Source organism: Erpetoichthys calabaricus, chromosome 1, assembly GCF_900747795.2.
Source record: "Erpetoichthys calabaricus chromosome 1, fErpCal1.3, whole genome shotgun sequence".
Lineage (NCBI taxonomy): Eukaryota > Metazoa > Chordata > Cladistia > Polypteriformes > Polypteridae > Erpetoichthys > Erpetoichthys calabaricus.
Genome location: NC_041394.2, coordinates 42,932,365 through 42,951,458, shown reverse-complemented (window position 1 = coordinate 42,951,458; position 19,094 = coordinate 42,932,365). Strand labels below are relative to the sequence as shown.

General features: G+C 37.0%; 1 protein-coding gene across 2 annotated transcripts in view; it reads right to left on the bottom strand.

The window, feature by feature from the left end:
• Nucleotides 1-19,094, bottom strand: part of LOC114649212 (MOB kinase activator 1A) — a 45,052-nt gene that overhangs the window by 12,019 nt on the left and 13,939 nt on the right. The window contains exons 2-5 of one of the 2 annotated variants that reach the window (XM_028798698.2): nucleotides 15,075-15,241; nucleotides 5,237-5,330; nucleotides 1,381-1,514; nucleotides 1,086-1,249 (exon numbers count right to left, since the gene is read on the bottom strand). In XM_028798698.2, the coding sequence (XP_028654531.1) occupies nucleotides 1,086-1,249; nucleotides 1,381-1,514; nucleotides 5,237-5,330; nucleotides 15,075-15,241 (559 nt within the window). The remainder of the gene's footprint in view (nucleotides 1-1,085; nucleotides 1,250-1,380; nucleotides 1,515-5,236; nucleotides 5,331-15,074; nucleotides 15,242-19,094) is intronic. The other variant, XM_051929579.1, reaches the window with a different exon arrangement.

The window sequence follows — 19,094 nt, the reverse complement described above, 5'->3', positions numbered from 1 at the left end:
ATAAAGGAGCCCTGGAATCATGGGGTAGTGCCGACCCAGCACTGACTCAACTGTGGAAGGGCCAGTAAGGGGGTAGGCAGCTTGTTGGTCGAGGACTCTAGGACTCTGAACAATACTGTTGAATGAATATGAAGGATGAATATCCTTCCTAAGCTTCTATATCCTCATATATGATATCTACTCTTGACGAAATAATACATTATTATACAGATTGGCCATCTAGCTCTGTGAAAAGGATTACTTGTGTTCTGTTTTGTGTGCTGTATTTACCCCATTTTTTGACAGCTATTGCACGACCAGCCTACCTGGAAAGGGGTTTTTCTTGTCTTCTAAATGAGTCAAGGTTGGGGGACTCAAAAAAGCAGGACCTGTTAAAGTCCATTGTGGCACTCAGTGTGTAATTTTGGGCTATACAAGAAATAAATTGTTGTTGATTGACTGTACACAATTTTAAAGTGAACAGTACTTAAACTGTAAGGGCTAAGGGGTTGTACCCGTAAACCATGACAGACTGTTCACTCTGTACTCTTAGCAAGTCACTGAACTTGCAAGTGCTATGGCTGCAGAAAAATAGAAATGTTACTTGCTCTGGGCAACAGTACAGCTATTAATGAAAACAATACACCCTTATAGCATTTCTTTACCACTGTAACTTTTGTACTGTCCTATTAGGAGCCCTTAATACTCTACCATACTGTCATAAGCCTCTTCTGGATTCTTATATGCCTACTTCACCAGCACTCCATTCTTATAGGTGCCTCTAACTGCTCTGGCTGAATATCTCAGCTATTACTGATGCTCCTTCTTACCACCACCCCATTTGTGCACAATAAAACATTGTAAGTCTTTACTAAAGAACACTGCATCAATTGGTCCAATTTAAATCTAAATGATACTACAGCAGCCTGTTCTGTGGGCATCTGAAGAATATTTGTCTTTTCAGAAGGTTCTCTTTTTTTTAATATAAGGTACCACAAGAGATGTTAGCAATCAAAGTAAAAGTAGGAGGAATTCAAGACACAGTGTGTTTCCAATTCAATCAATGTCTGGTTCTCTAACATTACAAGCTTTGTGAATATTTTTACCTGTACAAAGAAGATGAAGTGTTTGAAAGAAGTGTTCAAATGGGCCTCCTCCTGAAGTTGCATAACAGAGTCGAAATGCTGATGGTAGATGTGGGCATACACACGAAACAAACGCTTTAAAATGGTCTTTGCAACCGACATGAAGTTTTTTGGGAATGGAACACCTAATTAAAAAAAAAAAATAAACAGAAGATGTTGAAGCATGTTTCAGCATGTGGATATCCATATTCAGGAAGGAGTCCAGAGTATACAATAAGCAAATGCTGAAGCTGACCCGTTACAAATTTATACTTACCTATTTTGGATGGAAAAAGTGTTTCATCATCAAGCTGGTCCTGAACCCAGGTCATCAAGTAGTCAATATACTTTGGAGCAGAGCACTTTATAGGCTTCTTAATATTAGTGCCATCTGCCCAATGATACTCGTACCTAAAGGGAAGAAAACCATCAACAAAGAAATCAAAGTACGATCATTATTAGCTGCATTGAAGCATATATGGATAGGTAAGAGAATGAATACAGTTAAATGCCCATTGTGACCATTAACTAAAATACTACTTGCCTATTTAATACAATACTTCATTACAATTGCTCTGCTAGACTACACTAACAAAACAATATCATTCAGGAGTACTGCGAAATAGAGAGAGAATACAGGTCTGGAAAACAAGCGCTGAGTTGTGCCCATTTAAAAGAGAATGTGGCACAGAAGAAGCAAAATGTCAAAAACCAAGAGTGGCAAATTAAACATGAAAGCAGCAACCACTAGAACACAAAATGGTTTTAATTTGGAAAACTACTAAAAATGTCTGAACTGTGGTGTGCTGCTCTGAACAGGGGGCTTCTATTGAATAAGACAACTACTGTAGACCTACTGGCTGACCCTGACACTTTGGCTTAAAATTTGCTGCTCACATCAGTTCCTTCCATTCAGGAAAAGCCAAAAATAGATAATGGAGCCAGAGTGAGAGGGGAAGTGGAAAGTGGGGGAGGGGGTGTGTGTTAGTTCTCAAACAATACAGTCTGCTCCCATAAAACGACTCAATTTCCTTGTAAAATAAAATACACACGTTTTAAGAAAATGCTGTAACCAGCTGTACCATACTGTCTTGGTTATGAAGGACTCCTATGTTCAGTGTACAGACAATGTATACAATGAAAGAGGATATTTTTGTAAGCTGTAGCCCTTATGGTCACAGCTCATCCAATCTTACTAAAGAGTGCCTTTGTTTTAAACACTGTTTGCAAGACTGATAACTTCTGTGTGTCTCAAGTTGCACTTCCAAAGAAAAAAAATCAGGCTCTGTGTTTGCTTGACAATCAAAACTTTGAGGGCAGATGCATGAATCAAGCAACCATTAAATGATGCATCACAAAGTTGTAATTTTACACCACTGAAGACTGTTTTATTCAGAGCAAATCAGATTCTATTTTACAAGTACAGAATATGGTAACAGCTGTACTATTAAGGATGTTAACAAGAAAAAAAAATGAAATGATACACTTGACACACCAGGCTAAAGCTGCAACAAACAATTCATAGGATGATTACTTCTTTGGTTAATCAATTCGTTGCATTTCCTTAAAAAGCACAAAATTATTTTCAATTGTAAATGCAACAGTTTTATTCAAAACATGAAAAACACCAATGACGTCTGTCTTTTGGCCAGCCAATAAAGTTTGATTTACACTTCCTTATGCCTGAGGAAAGTCAGCACTTCATACATATACCGATATGACACTTCAGTTTATCCAGTTTTTATGGAAATGCACAGAGTTGACTGTCTTAATGAAATCAAGGCGCAGAACAAATAGATAATGGCAAATAAAAAACAAGTCAAGGAATCACTACATATATGAAATTATATTCAACTTTTTGATTCATCAAAGTAGCCACCTTTCGTTGATATAACAGCCATATTGTGGCAACCCTTTTGATTCAGAATGCCAGTCACTCTGTGCAAGTCACCAACTCTGCCTCAAACAAAAAAATCCAGACCACAAACACTTTTCTCCTCCATGTTTGACAGCTGGTTTCACACAATGAGGAACCATCTTTTCACCAACTTGACAGCGTACAAACACCCAGCATGATGAACAGAAGATTTCCAATTTTCATATTTTCATTGGCCCATAAGACTTTCTTCCAGCCTGCAGTAGTCCACAGCTGGTACTTCAACGTCCTATTTTGTCTTTTAAGGAATGGCTTTCTTACTGCCATGTGCCCTCTTAAACCAAAATCTCTTTACAGTAGAAACTGAGACTTGCTTTTTTTGATCACTGTTAAGCTGTGCTTGACCCTGTTGTGCTAGCATTAATAGCTGACCACACTATACTTTACACAACATAGTATCTAGCACAGCTCAGCCTGACTTTTAGGACTAAAAGTCAGTTTTAGCAAAATGTCAGTTGTCAATTGTTGTCATTCATTTTGCAAGACACTGAACTATTTCACACTTTTCATCGTCAGAAAGATCTTTCTTCCTCCCGACATTGTATAGAAACTGTGACTTGCTCAATAATGTGGAACAATTAATTTAAACAGCTGGCAAGCTAATTAACAAACCTCTCTGACCTTGAGACCATTTATCTAAAAAGATAAGAGAAATCAGACAAGCGAACACTTTCACTGATAAGCATTTAGTTTTTAGTTTATATTACTGAAATTCTATTCATATATCACTTGCACAATAATTAGAATCAGTATACATCACTGCAATTTGCCTTTGACTTATACCTTTTTTTTTTTTTTTTTTTTAAACAAACCAGTGATTGTGCAGTTTTCCCTACAACATCTACATTCAAGCAAAAGTCACAAAGAATTTTTGTGTTTCTATTTGTCATACCTATGCCTGGCAAATTCCTATAGCTATTACATTCAGTATTATTAACAGATGGCCGTTTTGGTGTATCTTCAATCTGACACTACTACTATCTGTGGACCCAACAAGGTGTGATTAAGTCTCATACTGCATATTTTGCCATTATAATGAGTTTATGCACCTGCTGCACTAAATCATCTTTTTTGCATTGATTAAACTGTTTAAAAGTCATTACTGAGTGATGCAGCGAAGGAAGGGAGGCATAACTCCTGGTTACAGATAGCAGTGCAAATAAAAAATACTATACTCATTTTAGAGAATATCAAATTTATGACCATTTTACTTGCAGTCTTAACACCTGTACTTCTTAAAATGATCATGATGAAATCGGAGATATTTGCTGATGACCACATAAATAATCAAATGCTTTTGTTTCACATTTCTTATTTGTAACACTAACATCAATGTGTGCCAAATACAAGACAAGAAAAACAGCTACCAAATACAACTTGTCTTGTGTTTACTTTTTGTTTAGTATAATAATCATAATTTGTGGTCCTCCTAGATGAACGCTGCTGTAAGCATATCAGCTACATGAACATGTTCAACACCATGATCAGCTGGGGACCAACAGGCTGATGCTGGTACCTCACTTTTGTTTTCAATATCCATCTCTAGAGTGAAATTCAGCGATAATTCGTAAAACATCCATTGAGTATTTTGCTCTGCACATTTGCTTTAGTCTCGCCAGATGTTGATGCCATTTCAGAGGATGTTTGCTCTTCACTACTCACACACACACAGGGTATCGAGGTCAAATCAACAAAGCTTCATAACTTTCCTTTAAGCAAAGAGAGTCGAACTAAAAAGTAAGGGCGAGTTTTGTCACAGTTTACAGCCAATTACCGTCCTCTACCCCTGATTTTCGACAAAAGTCAACATCAGCCCTGAACGAGTTAAGTAGGATCACATACGTAAAACCACATTATTAAATGTTCAGATTCTAGTATTCTAGGTATGCAAATCTTGACAAGTCTCAAAGTTAAATGAGAATTGGGAGGAGGATTTGTGGCACTGTTTATGTAAAGCACATCAGGATTATATTAAGTAGACCTGATTCACATGTACCCATAAGCAGGATTCTCACAACTGAACACTTCTGCAAAATGGCATCACTTAATAATACCTTAAGAATGTAAATCTTCAGACAGGCAAAAATGGGGAAAAAGCATGAAGAAAAAAAAAAAAAAGCTGTCTTTGCTACGTATGTGATTGTCACTATCATATTAACATAGAGTGGCTTGGTATTTTCAACGTAAATGTGCTCACCTTGGCCCTGCAGACATCACTGAGCAACTGGTCTCTGTGCAGAACTCTGTTATTGTGCCATACAACATGTTGATTTGGTTGAAGAAATCTACAGCTGAACAGAAACAGATACAAATTAAATCAGTAAAAACTCAAAAGATCTAGCAGTCAGTTCAAAACAAGGCCTTAAAATGTAATTCTCCATAAATTACCCTAAGTTCTTGTCTATAAGCCGGACTCATGTATTAGCCGGAGACCAAAAATCATACGAATTTTTAAAATAAAATCGTATCATAGATAAGCCGGACTCATGGATAAGCCGAACGTACTATAACCTATAACTAATAGAAGGGAGGGAGGTCAGTGGTCTCACTCGCGCCCATTTAATTTCTTTAAGGGGGGAGAGAGTGTGAGATATTGGCGTCTCTCTCACTCCCCGCATGGCGCGGTTGGAGCGGCCGGAGCGCGTTCTTTCTGCTCTGGGCGTCGCCGAGTCAACACGAGCGCGTAGCGGTCATTTAAATTGTGATTTTATATGTAAGCATATTTAAATATATATCGCGGATTTCTGCGGACAATGGGTCTTTTAATTTCTGGTACATGCTTCCTCAGTTGGTTTGCCCAGTTGATTTCATACAAGGGACGCTATTGGCAGATGGCTGAGAAGCTACCCGGCTTACTTTTCTGTCTCTCTTGCGCTGACTATCTGTGATCCTGACGTATGGGGATTGAGCAGGGGGGCTGTTTGCACACCTAGACGATACGGACGCTCGTCTAAAAATGCTGAAAGATTATCTTCACGTTGCTATCTTTTGTAAAGCTGATTCCTGAAAAGACATGCTGCACAGTACTTCGCATACTTAAAAGCTCGAAGGGCACGTATTGATTTTTGACTGAAAAACAAACTCTCCCTCTCTCTCTCTTTGTCTGCTCCTGACGGAGGGGGTGTGAGCTGCCGCCTTCAACAGCTTTGTGCCACGGTGCTTCGCATACTTAAAAGCCAAACAGACATATTGATTTGTTTGCTTCACTCCTTTGAAGAGGAAGATATGTTTGCATTCTTTTAATTGTGAGACGGAACTGTCATCTCTGTCTTGTCATGGAGCACAGTTTAAACTTTTGAAAAAGAGACAAATGTTTGTTTGCAGTGTTTGAATAACGTTCCTGTCTCTCTACAACCTCCTGTGTTTCTGCGCAAATCTGTGACCCAAGCATGACAATATAAAAATAACCATATAAACATATGGTTTCTACTTCGCGGATATTCTTATTTCGCGGGTGGCTCTGGAACGCAACCCCCGCGATGGATGTATAAGCCGGACTTATGTATAAGCCGATATTCTATTTTTTCATTTTCACAACTTTTTTCCTTAGATAAGCCGCGGCTTATAGACAAGAACTTAGGGTAATAGGAGAATCAAAAATCTCAAGATTCATTTCTTACAAACTGGTTAGGATTTATAGTAAACTTTTAAGCCACAAGAAAACTCTCCAATAGAAAAGAAAGTATAAATAAATCATTGGAAAATAGGCATGTTTAAATGAAATGCTGATTTCTTAAAGTTCATAATAGGTACAGTACGTCTACACCAATAACAAGTAGATACAAAAAAGCAGAGAGCTGCCTTTATGTTACAGATGAAGTAATTAGAGAGTTGTATCCAAACTACTTTTGGCAGAACTATAGTGATCTCCAGGAATATTATAATATTGTCCATATTGCGATTTTCCTATAAACAGTACTTCAGCAACTCGGGTGCAACATGAAGAAAAAATGGTTAAGAAAATTAAATGGGTGTTGTCTCAAGAGTTAAAAAAAAAAAAAAAACTTTTTTTGCTCAACTCTAGAAATAGTATAACCAAAAGGACAAATTCAACTGATTAAAATAAAAAATCATAAATCATTGTATTTCCTTGCAATGATTTTAACAAATCTGAATTTTACTAAAAAAAATAAAAATAAAAATAACACCACCCTATGCTTGGCTATACACTGGCTGTGTTCATTCTCAGTTTTTACTTTTCTTCTAATTTCATTCATCTTTTTTTAAGCAAAACACATGCCTACATTTCTGAATCGGCCTGTAATACTGTACTCCACTTTTTCCCTTCGTCAGACGGTTTAAGTAACTTTTCCTTAATGATAAAGACTGACTAAAGAGACTGGAGGCTTTTTTCTTTTATCAAGGCAGGTAAGTTTTTGCTCACTTTTAAAACCCTTATACTATCTGAATAATCAATTCCAGTGGTAGCTTTGGATTGTCTACTGTTTGCTACTTTCTCCACAATTTCAACATGCCACTATTTTGTTAGAGGTTGATCTTAGCCTGATTTGTGCATAATTCCATAAAAATCTTAAACAAGATTTGTGCATAATTCCATAAAAATCTTAAATAAGAAATTCAGAAATGAGCCAGTGATCCGTTTGCATCTTGTGGTGTGGTCTTCATAATACTGTGGCCAATGTTTCTGCAGACTATAGATTTTGACACTTTCACCTCTTGACTGTTATAATGATTTCAGTGACAAATTAAAAGCTCTATTAATTTTACTATAATCAGCTACCATTATTTGTCCTAGCCAACCTAATTTTTCCCAGCTCATCACTGAACCTCATATTAAGGATGTTACAAACTGGTAATTGCAACTACACAGTGTTGCTACTGATCCCTGAAGTACAATTCTGCAGTGTTTTAGTTATTTAAGGTTTACCAACTCCAAATGCAGGCACCAAAGGGAATTATAAATGTAAATGTGCGTAAAACTAATATGCATAAAAATACCCAAAATTCAGGATCTCTACTTCACATTAGAATAACAGCGACAAGAACAGGTCATTCAGCCCAACAAGCTCATCTCTCCTGTTCATCTAGATTCTCCAAAATTTAAATGTCCTTAAAGTATTTCATTCCATCACACAATTTGCTGATTTATTCCACGAGTCTTTGGTTCTTTGTATGAAGAAAAACTTTTCAACTTTTATAAGAAACTTGCCCTTATCAAGTTTCCCATCTTTCCTTGTATTAATTCCCTACAGAATTTTAAACTTTAAATCTCCATCTGCTTAAACTGGAAAGGTTCAACTCCTTCAGTCTCTCCTCATTACTCATACCTCTCAGTCCCAGAATCAGCCTTGTTGCTCTTTTCTGGACTCTCTCTAGCAATGCTATGTATTTTTTGTAATGTGGAGACCAAAACTGAAAACAGTACTTTATATTACAAACATTGGGCTATATAACCTAACATCCTATTAGTCTGTCTGGATGTAGATAGTAATGAGTCCACTATGGCACCAAAGTCCTTCTCATAACCTGTGCTTTCAAGTTTCAAACTTCCCATTATATTAAAATGTAACAATTCTACTTTCTAATTATGCCTTTCATTTACTTACATTAAAATTTCATCTGCCCCAAATCATCCTAAACTTATTTGCTGTCCATTTCTCTCTGCCCTTCTACCTATTTTAGTATCATCAGAAAATTTTGTTGTTTAGTATATTAAAAAGTCCAGTGGCCCCAGCACCGATTCCCACACAACACTACTTTTAACATCCTCCAATTATGAAAACATTCCCCGACATAACCCTTTGCTTCCCATGTTTAAACCAACTGTGTACCCACCTACTTACCATGCCTTTAATTCCCACTTAAAGAAGTGGGAAATCCTACTAAAGTAAGTTTGGATCTATTTGATACCCTCAGGGTTATGTGGCAGAATTTGTCCCAGAAACAAGAAGCTGACTTTGGATAGGGCATGGAGACAATTTAGAGTCCTCAATTAATCTAAAATGCATGTCTTTGGGATGTGGGAGAAAACACCTGTGCCAGCATTCGACAAACATTTGAAACCTAGAATCACGGAACTGCCTGTCCCACCCATCTTGTCATGTTAAAACTAAAATGCGTTTATGTATTAATAAATATCCCCGTTTTGATTTTCCATTCCCAAGATTTAGGGAGCACAGTATACTTGAGAAGTAGCCAAAGGGGCAATACTACAGTATTGATCATTACTTTAAGTCTTCAATAAAAGATAATCTCTCAAGGAATTACATTCAACAAAGTCTTTTGTTAGCCTTCAGTCTAGAAAGTAACTGTAAAAAAATAACCATATTTCTGTTTGTCAATTTGTTATTTTGATGTGTTCATAGTTGGAAATTGAGTGTGTTTTCAATGTTGAGGGGTCTTTTTTTAGCTGCCTCAAAAGTCATACAAGCCAAGATTGTAACCTAGTGGACCACAGGGCATATTTGGCCCACATGCAAGTTTCCTCTGGCCTAAATTTATCCTCCTCTAACATGTTTTTTTCTCAGTTACATTAAAATTAATGTATAATCTGCAAATATCAGGAATCTATAAAATTAGGCTTGTGCAGAATGCATGAAAGTAGCAAGTGCTTATTTCATGCTAACAAGACATGCATGGTGCAGGAGAGAATCTGAAAGTAATTAAATAATTCACTGCAGGTTTGCTGATTCCTTTATACAGGGCTTGAACTGCAGCATGGAATTGCCTGTATCATGCCTATTATTTAACAATCCCACACAGTTTAACTATATTTAAAGCTTAAATCATGCTATCCTATCAATACAAAAAAATGGCTTTCATTATTGGTCCATTTATCCCAGTATGAAATTCGTTCAGAAATGAAAATTCATGATTTCTACTTGCTTTGAGAATACAATGATGCAATCATAAATCTGCGAGTGGTAAACGTTTATCTTGCGTCACATTTGAATGAATGACTCAGAAATTGTAACAAAATTAATCAACTGTTAGTCCAGCACTCTATATAACCAATAATAAAGGAATGAAGGCTTTGTATTTATCCTCTAATTATAATGGATATGGCTACACATGTCTGTCCAACATCATTCCATTTACTAACAAGCTAATCTGTACCTAATACTAGCCCTAAAAAATGAGGAAAAGAGCTGCATCATGTGTTGATTCCAAAAAAATAGCTATTGTTTCAAGACATCCACATTAGCCAGAAATTCAAGTAACTTAGTTCATTGTGCTTTGAAGCATTAGGAAACTCTGATGATATGCTTCTGAATGTATTAATGGAAACACACAATTGCTGAGACAAGTAGATTAGTGGGACTATTAAAACAGCATACTCTATTGCTGAAAATGAATCCGTAAACACTACATTGTTGAAGTTTCTCTTATTCAAGCCAAATCAATGTTTATTTGTATAACAACTAAAACAACTAATGTAATGAAAGCACAAGGAACACATATTATATCCACTTGTGAGTAATTATTGTATTCTGACTTATTACCCAAGCTAAGCAATATCAAAATCTTCAAATGACAATTCTGATTTCACCAAAGTAGCGCTAAAGTTGGAACAAATGGAAAAGAAGTAGGGAAATATTAGTAATATAAAAGCATCAGGAGTTTGTGACATTTGAAATTTGAATTAAGCCGACTTGTCAGTTATATACTACCTTTTAGTAGTTGTTAATATCCAGTTAATATTTCTTACAAATACTGAATTTCTGACAAACCTGATTTGAAACATTTGTAGTTAAAAAAGCATTTTTAAAAAGTCTGTGTAAATGAAAACATTCAAATTAATTTTGGTATTCATTTATTCATATGTCACTGATATTATAATGTTTGAAATTTTATATTTAACTATTATTATTTTTGGTAACAGAAAATGTCAATGAATAAATTTAGTACGTGCACATAGTAAAATAAATAAGGTATTCAATGTCATATTGTCTTTAAATGCTATGCTGAAATTCCACCATGCCAATAAAATCCTCCTATTTGTTGTTACATTGGGGTTAAATGCCCCGTTCTGCCACAAGTGAAATTCTGCTCATGAAGTCATTGCCTAGAAACAGGGCAATTAGTAGGTCTCCAAGTAAGACTCAAAAGCAGCACCCAAAATCTACATCCTCTTCGCTTGTGACTGTTATTCCATTCTGAATTCTGCTCCATCAAAATACTGGATGACATTATAAAGACATGTTTTTTGATCTGTTCTTTATTGGAGTGGCAAATCTCAACATGTGTTTTCTTCTTAAGACACTAGGGGGCTCCGCCATGTTTGGTTTACCGGATATAGAATTTAAAGAGATTGTTATTTTCATGGGAATTGTTACATATGCATTATTTTCACTTTTACTTTAAAAACTTTTGTAAAAACAATACTTGTCCTTTATTTCCGGCCCCGTGCATGGTTACATCTCTTTCTCGCAAGACGTATAACACTGCTCGCGTTGTGATGGGGGGTCGGGGGTTTGGGGCAGCTGAACACATGCTAAGGATATGCCGTCGGATCATCTGCTGTCTTTCTGCTGCTGGCGAGCTGCCTGTTCTGCTTGTTGCATGTCGTTGTTTTTAGAACTGCGAGCACATGATGCATGTCTGCCAAAAGCAATCCAACAACTGCCAGGTTAGATGTCTGTGGACTTGTTTTAAATGATGGCTCACTGCCTCGTCTCGCGGAAAGTTGTAAAAACAATAATTGTCCTTTATTTCCGGACTTGGGCGTGGTTAAATCTTTTTCTTGCAGGACGTATAAGGGCTCATTTATACTTCACGCTCAGCGTTCATTCGATGCATCCTCTGAACAGGTCCTCAGAAATTAACGCGACGCGTATGCGAGTTGCAGTACCAGCAAAAAGTCGGGGGGCGCAGTGTGCTAAAAGTTGGAATGTGACGTCAGGGTCTCTGGTTACTATCTACATGTGACAGAAAGCCACTTTACGGATCCTATGAGATTGGTGTGCGCACTTCAATGTTTGATGAATGGTTCGAAGTGGTGAAGCAAAATGCTGACATACAGATGCATTTGTGGTGCTTTTATATTCAAGTGTTGCATATTCCAGATTGTAATGACACGATACATTTTAAAAAAGTCTCACATACCGTCTTCTGTGCCGTCTTTTTTTTTTTAGGGCTTCCTCCGGTACTGACAGCAGTGGCAAACAGCAATACAGTAGATCGCCACACTGAGCACATTAAAATGTATGATATTCCAATTCTCTGCACATTTAGAATCCTCAGATTTATACTTGATATCACTTTCATGATGAAATGCACTGAAGTATGTACTGTATGTTACATTTTACAGATAAATCGGTAATTTCGTTTAAATAATGAATACTGTTAATTACACACAAGGGGGTGACATGGTGGTGGAGCGTTAGCGCTGCTGTCTTGCAGGGAGTCACGTCGCTGATATTCCCTGCCTGGAGTTTACATGTTTTCCTGTGGGTTTCCACAGTGTGCTCCGGTTTCCTTCCAAATGACGCCAGTTACACTAGTTACGCTAAAATGACGCCAGCATGTATGTGTGTGCTTGTATTAACCTTGTGATGAGCTGATGCCTCATCCAGGGATTGTTTCAGCCTTGTGCCCAATGCTAGCTGAAATGGACAAATCCCTGGACTGACATTAAACACCCTTTTCAGACATATTGCGGTAAGGGGTCATAGGAATTTACTGGGTGTTACAGGCAATTCACAACACAGCGAAGCCGAACCTGTTCTCACTGTGATAATATCTCACACTGCCACTTGGTGGATTCCTCCAGATGTACGTAAAGTACGCACGCAATTATAAACAGTATAACACTTGCGTAGCAGGATCGTCCCCTGCAGCATGTGTCGCGTCGTGTGAAGTATCGCGTTGCCCGTCGATCATTTTAAAGCTAAAGCCTGTACAGCTGCTGTCTTTTTTGCCACTTCGTGTCTCTGCTGCTCACATTGTGATTGCTTCTCCGTTATCATAAATAATCACCTGACCGAATTGTGTTTTTTTTTTAAATTAAACTTGTCGTTGCTTTAACTGTTGAGGGACCACAGATTCTCATAGCGTATGGTCCATTATTGTGTAAATCTATGTTTTGTGCATTGAATAATGCGAAGGCGAAAATACTTTGTTTTCTGCTCTTTGCCTTTTATTTCTGACCTCACTTTGTCCTGCTATTTTTTCAATTACACCTGGTCCTGATGATCAATTTCCTTTTGTTTGCGCGAATGCGATCTTTTAGTTGTCAACGTTTCATTTATAACATATTGTCCTTTATATGCACTGAGACCCCTGGATCTGTGTGTGCTGCATGTCTTTACACTACTGATTTTTTTGCTGACCGCGCTCTGATATTGCTTGTAAGTAGGGAGTGTATTGCAAGAATCTCATGTTCTATATCCCCGCGAGACGCTCCGTGGCCATTCTCTTTCATCTCGCGGGTCTTTTATTTGTCTTCCGTGATCTTAACGTGAAGATCACGCATCGTCTCCTAGTCATTCCCTCCCACAAGATTTTTTTTTTTTATAATAGAGAGAGATATTAGAGGAGACATTTTTGCTACCTCACACATTTTAGTAACTAACTTGCAGCGTGAATTTTGAATGTTACTTCTAATAATGTATAAAAGGTATGTGGGTTAGAACCACTGGATTTCATAAGAAAAAGAATGAATTTAAAATGACTGAACATGCTCATTTGGAATCACAACACTAGAATGCATTCAGTACAACATATTGTTGATGATTCCTTATTTTTCACATAGTAGATGTAAATTTAACAGGTCTAAACAGACTTAACTTGCATGTGTGATTGGACAAGGAATATCCAGGAGTGAATGAGGGAGAATGTCTGTGAGAGAAGATGTGTGCACTTGTATGTATTCAGGGTGGGGGTTTGGGGCTGTCTTTGTTACAGCAGGGTCTGGTCACAAAAGTATTTGTTCTGTAAGAATTTGATCACTGCTTGACCCCTGGCATAGAGCACCTCAGTAATCTGACTAAAGGTTCCAGCCCTCTGACTAAGAGAGGAAGTTGTAGCTTAAAATGAATCAGAGTTCAGAGTAGTTAAAAAAAAATAAATAAATAAAATAAATAAAACAAATAATATATATATATATATATATATATATATATATATATATAAGTGTCAGATTATTTTAATACCACATCTCATTCTTTGATTACCCACAGCACTGAAATTATATCCCTCAGCAAAAAGAATTAATCCGGGTTCCATGGAAATACAGCTTTCTATTTCAGTCCTGTTACACATACAGCCAGAACTCGCCAACATTTCTTGTCATTTCAGGATTGTACACTCCTTGTCTGAACCAACTCACAGCCAAACACCTGAAGGGCTAATACTTTGTACATGCTTTTATTAAATGAATAGAGAACAAGTGAGCATTACGTGTTTTAGCTTATTGGGTAATTAAGCAAACAAGCTAACTCATATTCTTGCATGCTGAGGCAGCAGGAGAATAAAAGCAATGAAAAAGCAATGTAAGGAGAAGAAATTATTAATAATAAAATTGCACACATTTGTCCTGACACTAAAGTTAGTAACAGTTGATAAGCTAATATTTCTTACCAAAAGATACTTTTACCAGTTCTGATCAAGTGGTCATGACAAGTTTAATTTATATTATAATACGAACTCATAATACACATAATTATTTTTATTTTGGCACAAACAGGAAATTAAGGAACTGAACTGAAAAGGATAATGATAATTTTATGAAAATTGCAGCATTTTGTTTTCAATTTTATGTATCCATACTGTGTTCTTAATTTCATTTACTTGTTTAAAATTAAATTGAAACTTTTTTGGAAACTTCCAATATTTTAACATTTTCTGATATTTTAACTGAAATCATCTTTCTAGTGTACAGAATGAATCACTTATTGCAGATTGTGAAATTTGCTGTACTGTTCAAAATCATTTTTAAGGCTGTGATTATTTTTGGCAGTAGTGTCCACTTTCACCTCTCAGCCAAACATGCAGAAAAAAATGAAGCATTTAAAACTTGCAAAGTTTAAAAAGACCTTTATTCTACTATTAGGAGCAAAAGAAAGATGCCTCACTGTTCACAGCAATCCATTCATTGAGATCTTCTCCCTCGGGAAGCATCACTGCTTGACGCAAGTTTCCACTGCCGAGAGTCGCCTCTGCATGCTTTAACAGCTCATATTGGTGTGAACCCTCCGGGATGTTCTTTTTGGGTTTGAAAGTCTTTGAAGATCGATTGCCACTAGGAATAAAAGAAAACAAAGTTACCACTTCTCTCTCTTGCTCATTCCCTCCTCCCCACCAAAGCAGCTTCATAAAGAACAACAAACAGCTCCACAAGTCTTTGTTACAGGGATGTCGCTTTGTTATCCCACCTGACAAATTCTATTCCATTAACCCCTGACAGACTTAATTGTTTCGTTCAAATCAGCAAATTTATTGAGTTGTTAGTGAAATTATACTCTGAGAAACTGAAATTGCAGTCAATCTGTTGGAATATTTTTCTAAAACTGCTGTAGAGATTACTTACACATGCCACAAAAAAAAACTGATTCTTGGCTGAATTTCAACCATGTGTATCTCAATGATTTTACAAATGTCAGTTGCCACATGTGAGTAGATTTTCATTTTCTTGTACTACTTCAATAACACAGATTTCTATAAAGCTGCATGCCAATTTCATTTAACAAGCAGCCCATCTACAGAATGAATGACTCAGTTTCACACAAGTCTGTAGTATAACATATCATGGCATTTTACTAAATTAAACTTTTTTTGTATACTACACAATTAATAAAAGAGGTGGAACAAAAGACATACGGAGAAAAATCTATGAAGTACAGATCTCATATGGGAGACAATTGCATCATACAGGATATAGGTCTGTCTTTTTCAGAGTTGCATCTCATAATTTAAGGAATGAAATGGATCAGGTTCAGCAAAAGTGTGGTTAATGTTACACGAGCTGCAAAAGAAAAGCATTGTACAGCTCTTGTAAAAAAGGGAACTGGCAGAATATTCCTCCCCCATAGAATCTGCTCCATAAAATCAAACCAACAGTTTATGTGTTATAAGCACTGTGATACAATGGATAGCATTGCCTTCACATTTACAGGTATATTTAATAAATAAATGTCCTTAAAAATTCATATGCATAGCATGAGGTCTTGTGGCCTCATTTTCTGATAATTACTCCTTTAACATAAGATCTAGCTGTTCCACCCATCTAAGGCAGGTTGACATCTAAGACCTCAGCATTACTGTTTGCAGTGCACCATTTATTGGAATGTTTTTTTTGTAATGCATGTAGTACTAAAATATTGCATTTATGATTCCAACAGATGGCACATCACAAATGCAAACACATTAACAAAATGTATTACTACAAATGTTAGTGAAGCTCTATCTTTTGGAATGACAAGAAATGTAGCAATCAGACGGACACACAGACAGACGCCCAAACACACATCCTTTTATTATGGTGGATTTTTTTTTAAATTGTTCTCTGAGCTTTGTTATTGTATTTTTACAACATAGATCTACAATAGTGTTACTTAAATAAACAGATGTAACAACCTTTTCGTGTAAGAACAACTCAGAAGCAGAAAACAGACAATTTAAAATGCAATCATAATATAAGTCAAAAAATCCTGAAAATGTATATTTTTCAACAGTAACTTTAGGCTGTCAGTCATACTACAAACTTGGCTGTTGAGTTTTGGCAGTCTACTTATGACTCCCATTTTAGTAAATACCAAGTCTCTAACCATAGTTTTTATAGAAGACATCACTTTTCTGATTGGTTGATAATTATTAATTTATAGCATTGTAGATTATGATGCTAATCTTAATCTTATATGACTAATGAAGAGCTGCTTCAAAGGTCTGCATCAGCATGTTGGCAAGACAGTCAGCTCTGAGTAATGAACAAAATCCATTTCATTATAAAAGCATTAGAAATCCAAACGGTGTTATTTTTTAATATTATTTTCGAAAACCAGATACAGTGGAACTTTGGTTCACGAACGTCTCTGAACACGTACAAATCAGGTTACAACCAAAAAGTTCGCCAAACTTTTGCATCTGTTCACGACCACACACTCAGTATATGAACAAGCCAGTTTCCCTTTCGGTTTGTGCGTGCCGATGATTTCCGCAAGTGTTCAGTCTCTCCCTGTGCATTCCCTGTGCAGCGAGTGAGAGAGAGTGCACGTGAGCGAGCGAGAGAGAGAGTGAGGGATGGCCGCATTAGGACAAGAAGGCAGTTAAAGAATGCACCAGGCTTGTTTTTAAAGAGACTGATTCAAGCATTGTTTTAACCTCATTGTATTTAATGAAGACTTTTTTCCATTGGATTTTAACCTCCACTTCACTTCTGTTTACAGCGATCGGTTTGTAGCATGATTTGTTGCAATGTTAATTTAATAAACCACCAAGAAAAGTAAGGATTTTTCAAATGTTCATTTTTTCCCTGTGCTTGAAACTCATTAAAAAAAATGTTTTTAGCGAGCGGTTCGTAGCGCTATAGCGCAAACTCTTGCAATGTTAGTTTTCTCAGTGTTATTAAATGTTTTTACATTTAGTTTACTATTATGCTGTGCATTCTATGGTATAATCTATATATATAATTCACTAAGTCCATGGCAAGCAAGACGCACGCAAGACCGAGCCCCACCCACCAACAATTCACTAAGCAGCCGACCATGGCACACGCACTACAGAGCCAACAATTCGCGAGAGAGCGAAAGCATTTGCCAAGAATGTTTTCAATAATCAAGAATGAAAGTCGGAGGTTCGAAGAAGATCACATACCGTCGTAGTTCCGACCATAAACGATGCCGACTGGCGATCCGGCTGTGTTATTCCCATGACCCGCCAGGCAGCCATTACTCACACTGGCATGCCTCCGCATAAAGTCAAAATTGGTTCAGTCGTCATGCTTCTCAGAAACCTCATGCCAGCAAGAAGTCTCTGTAAAGGCACTAGACTGACTGTTCTCAGCATTCACCGCAATGTACTGGAGTGTAAAACAATCGCAGCTGCTACCTCACAAACTGTCCTTATTCTCCAGATTTCCCTGACCCCATCAGATTCAAATTTGCCTTTTACTTTTACACACAGACAATTTCCTGTTACACTGGTCTTTACAATGACAATTAATAAGGCGCAGGGACAAACTTTCAAAAAGAAATGCCTGTATCTGCCAAAACCAGTTTTCAGTCACGGACAATTGTATGTTGCTCACTCCAGAGTTCCATCTTTTCATTCACTTACAGCACACAGGCGCGTGAGTGAGAGAGAGAGAGAGAGAGACACACACACACAGGCACGTGCGAGAGAGAGACACATACATACACACACACAGAAGCGTGCGCAAGAGGGAGAGAGACACACACACAGGCACACGTGCGAGAGAGACACACACACACAGGCGAGAGACAGAGAAAGAATCCCTGACCCCATCAGATGCAAATTTGCCTTTTACGTTTACACGCAGACAATTTCCTGTTAGATTGGCCTTTGCAATGACAATTAATAAGGCACAGGGACACACTTTCAAAACGATATGCCTGTATCTGCCAAACCCAGTTTTCAGTCACTGACAATTGTATGTTGCTCTCTCCAGAGTTCCATCTTTTCATTCAATTACAGTCATATCCTCAAACCCACCCCATTTGGACAACTGTGTCTTTCAGGAAGTGTTCACCCATCAATACATAATTATGCGGCGTATGCTACGCCGCGGGTTGGCTAGTTAACTATATTTGTGCTTAAAAATCTTTAAAAAAATATTTACTTACAGTTTGTACAGTCTGGAATGGATTAATTGTATTTACATACAATCCTATGGGGGAAATTACTTCAGTTCACGACCAAATTGGGTTACGACCAGAGTTTTGGAACGAATTATGGTTGTGAACCGAGGTTCCACTGTACACATATTATGCATTTTAAAATGTACATTATGGCTGCTTGATGGTGCCATTGTCAATGTAACATTACATGTAATACTTTAAAGTAACAACGATCTACACTAATCAAAATGAAACTAAATATGAATTACACAAAGTAATTGTTTAGCTAGTTAAACTCTT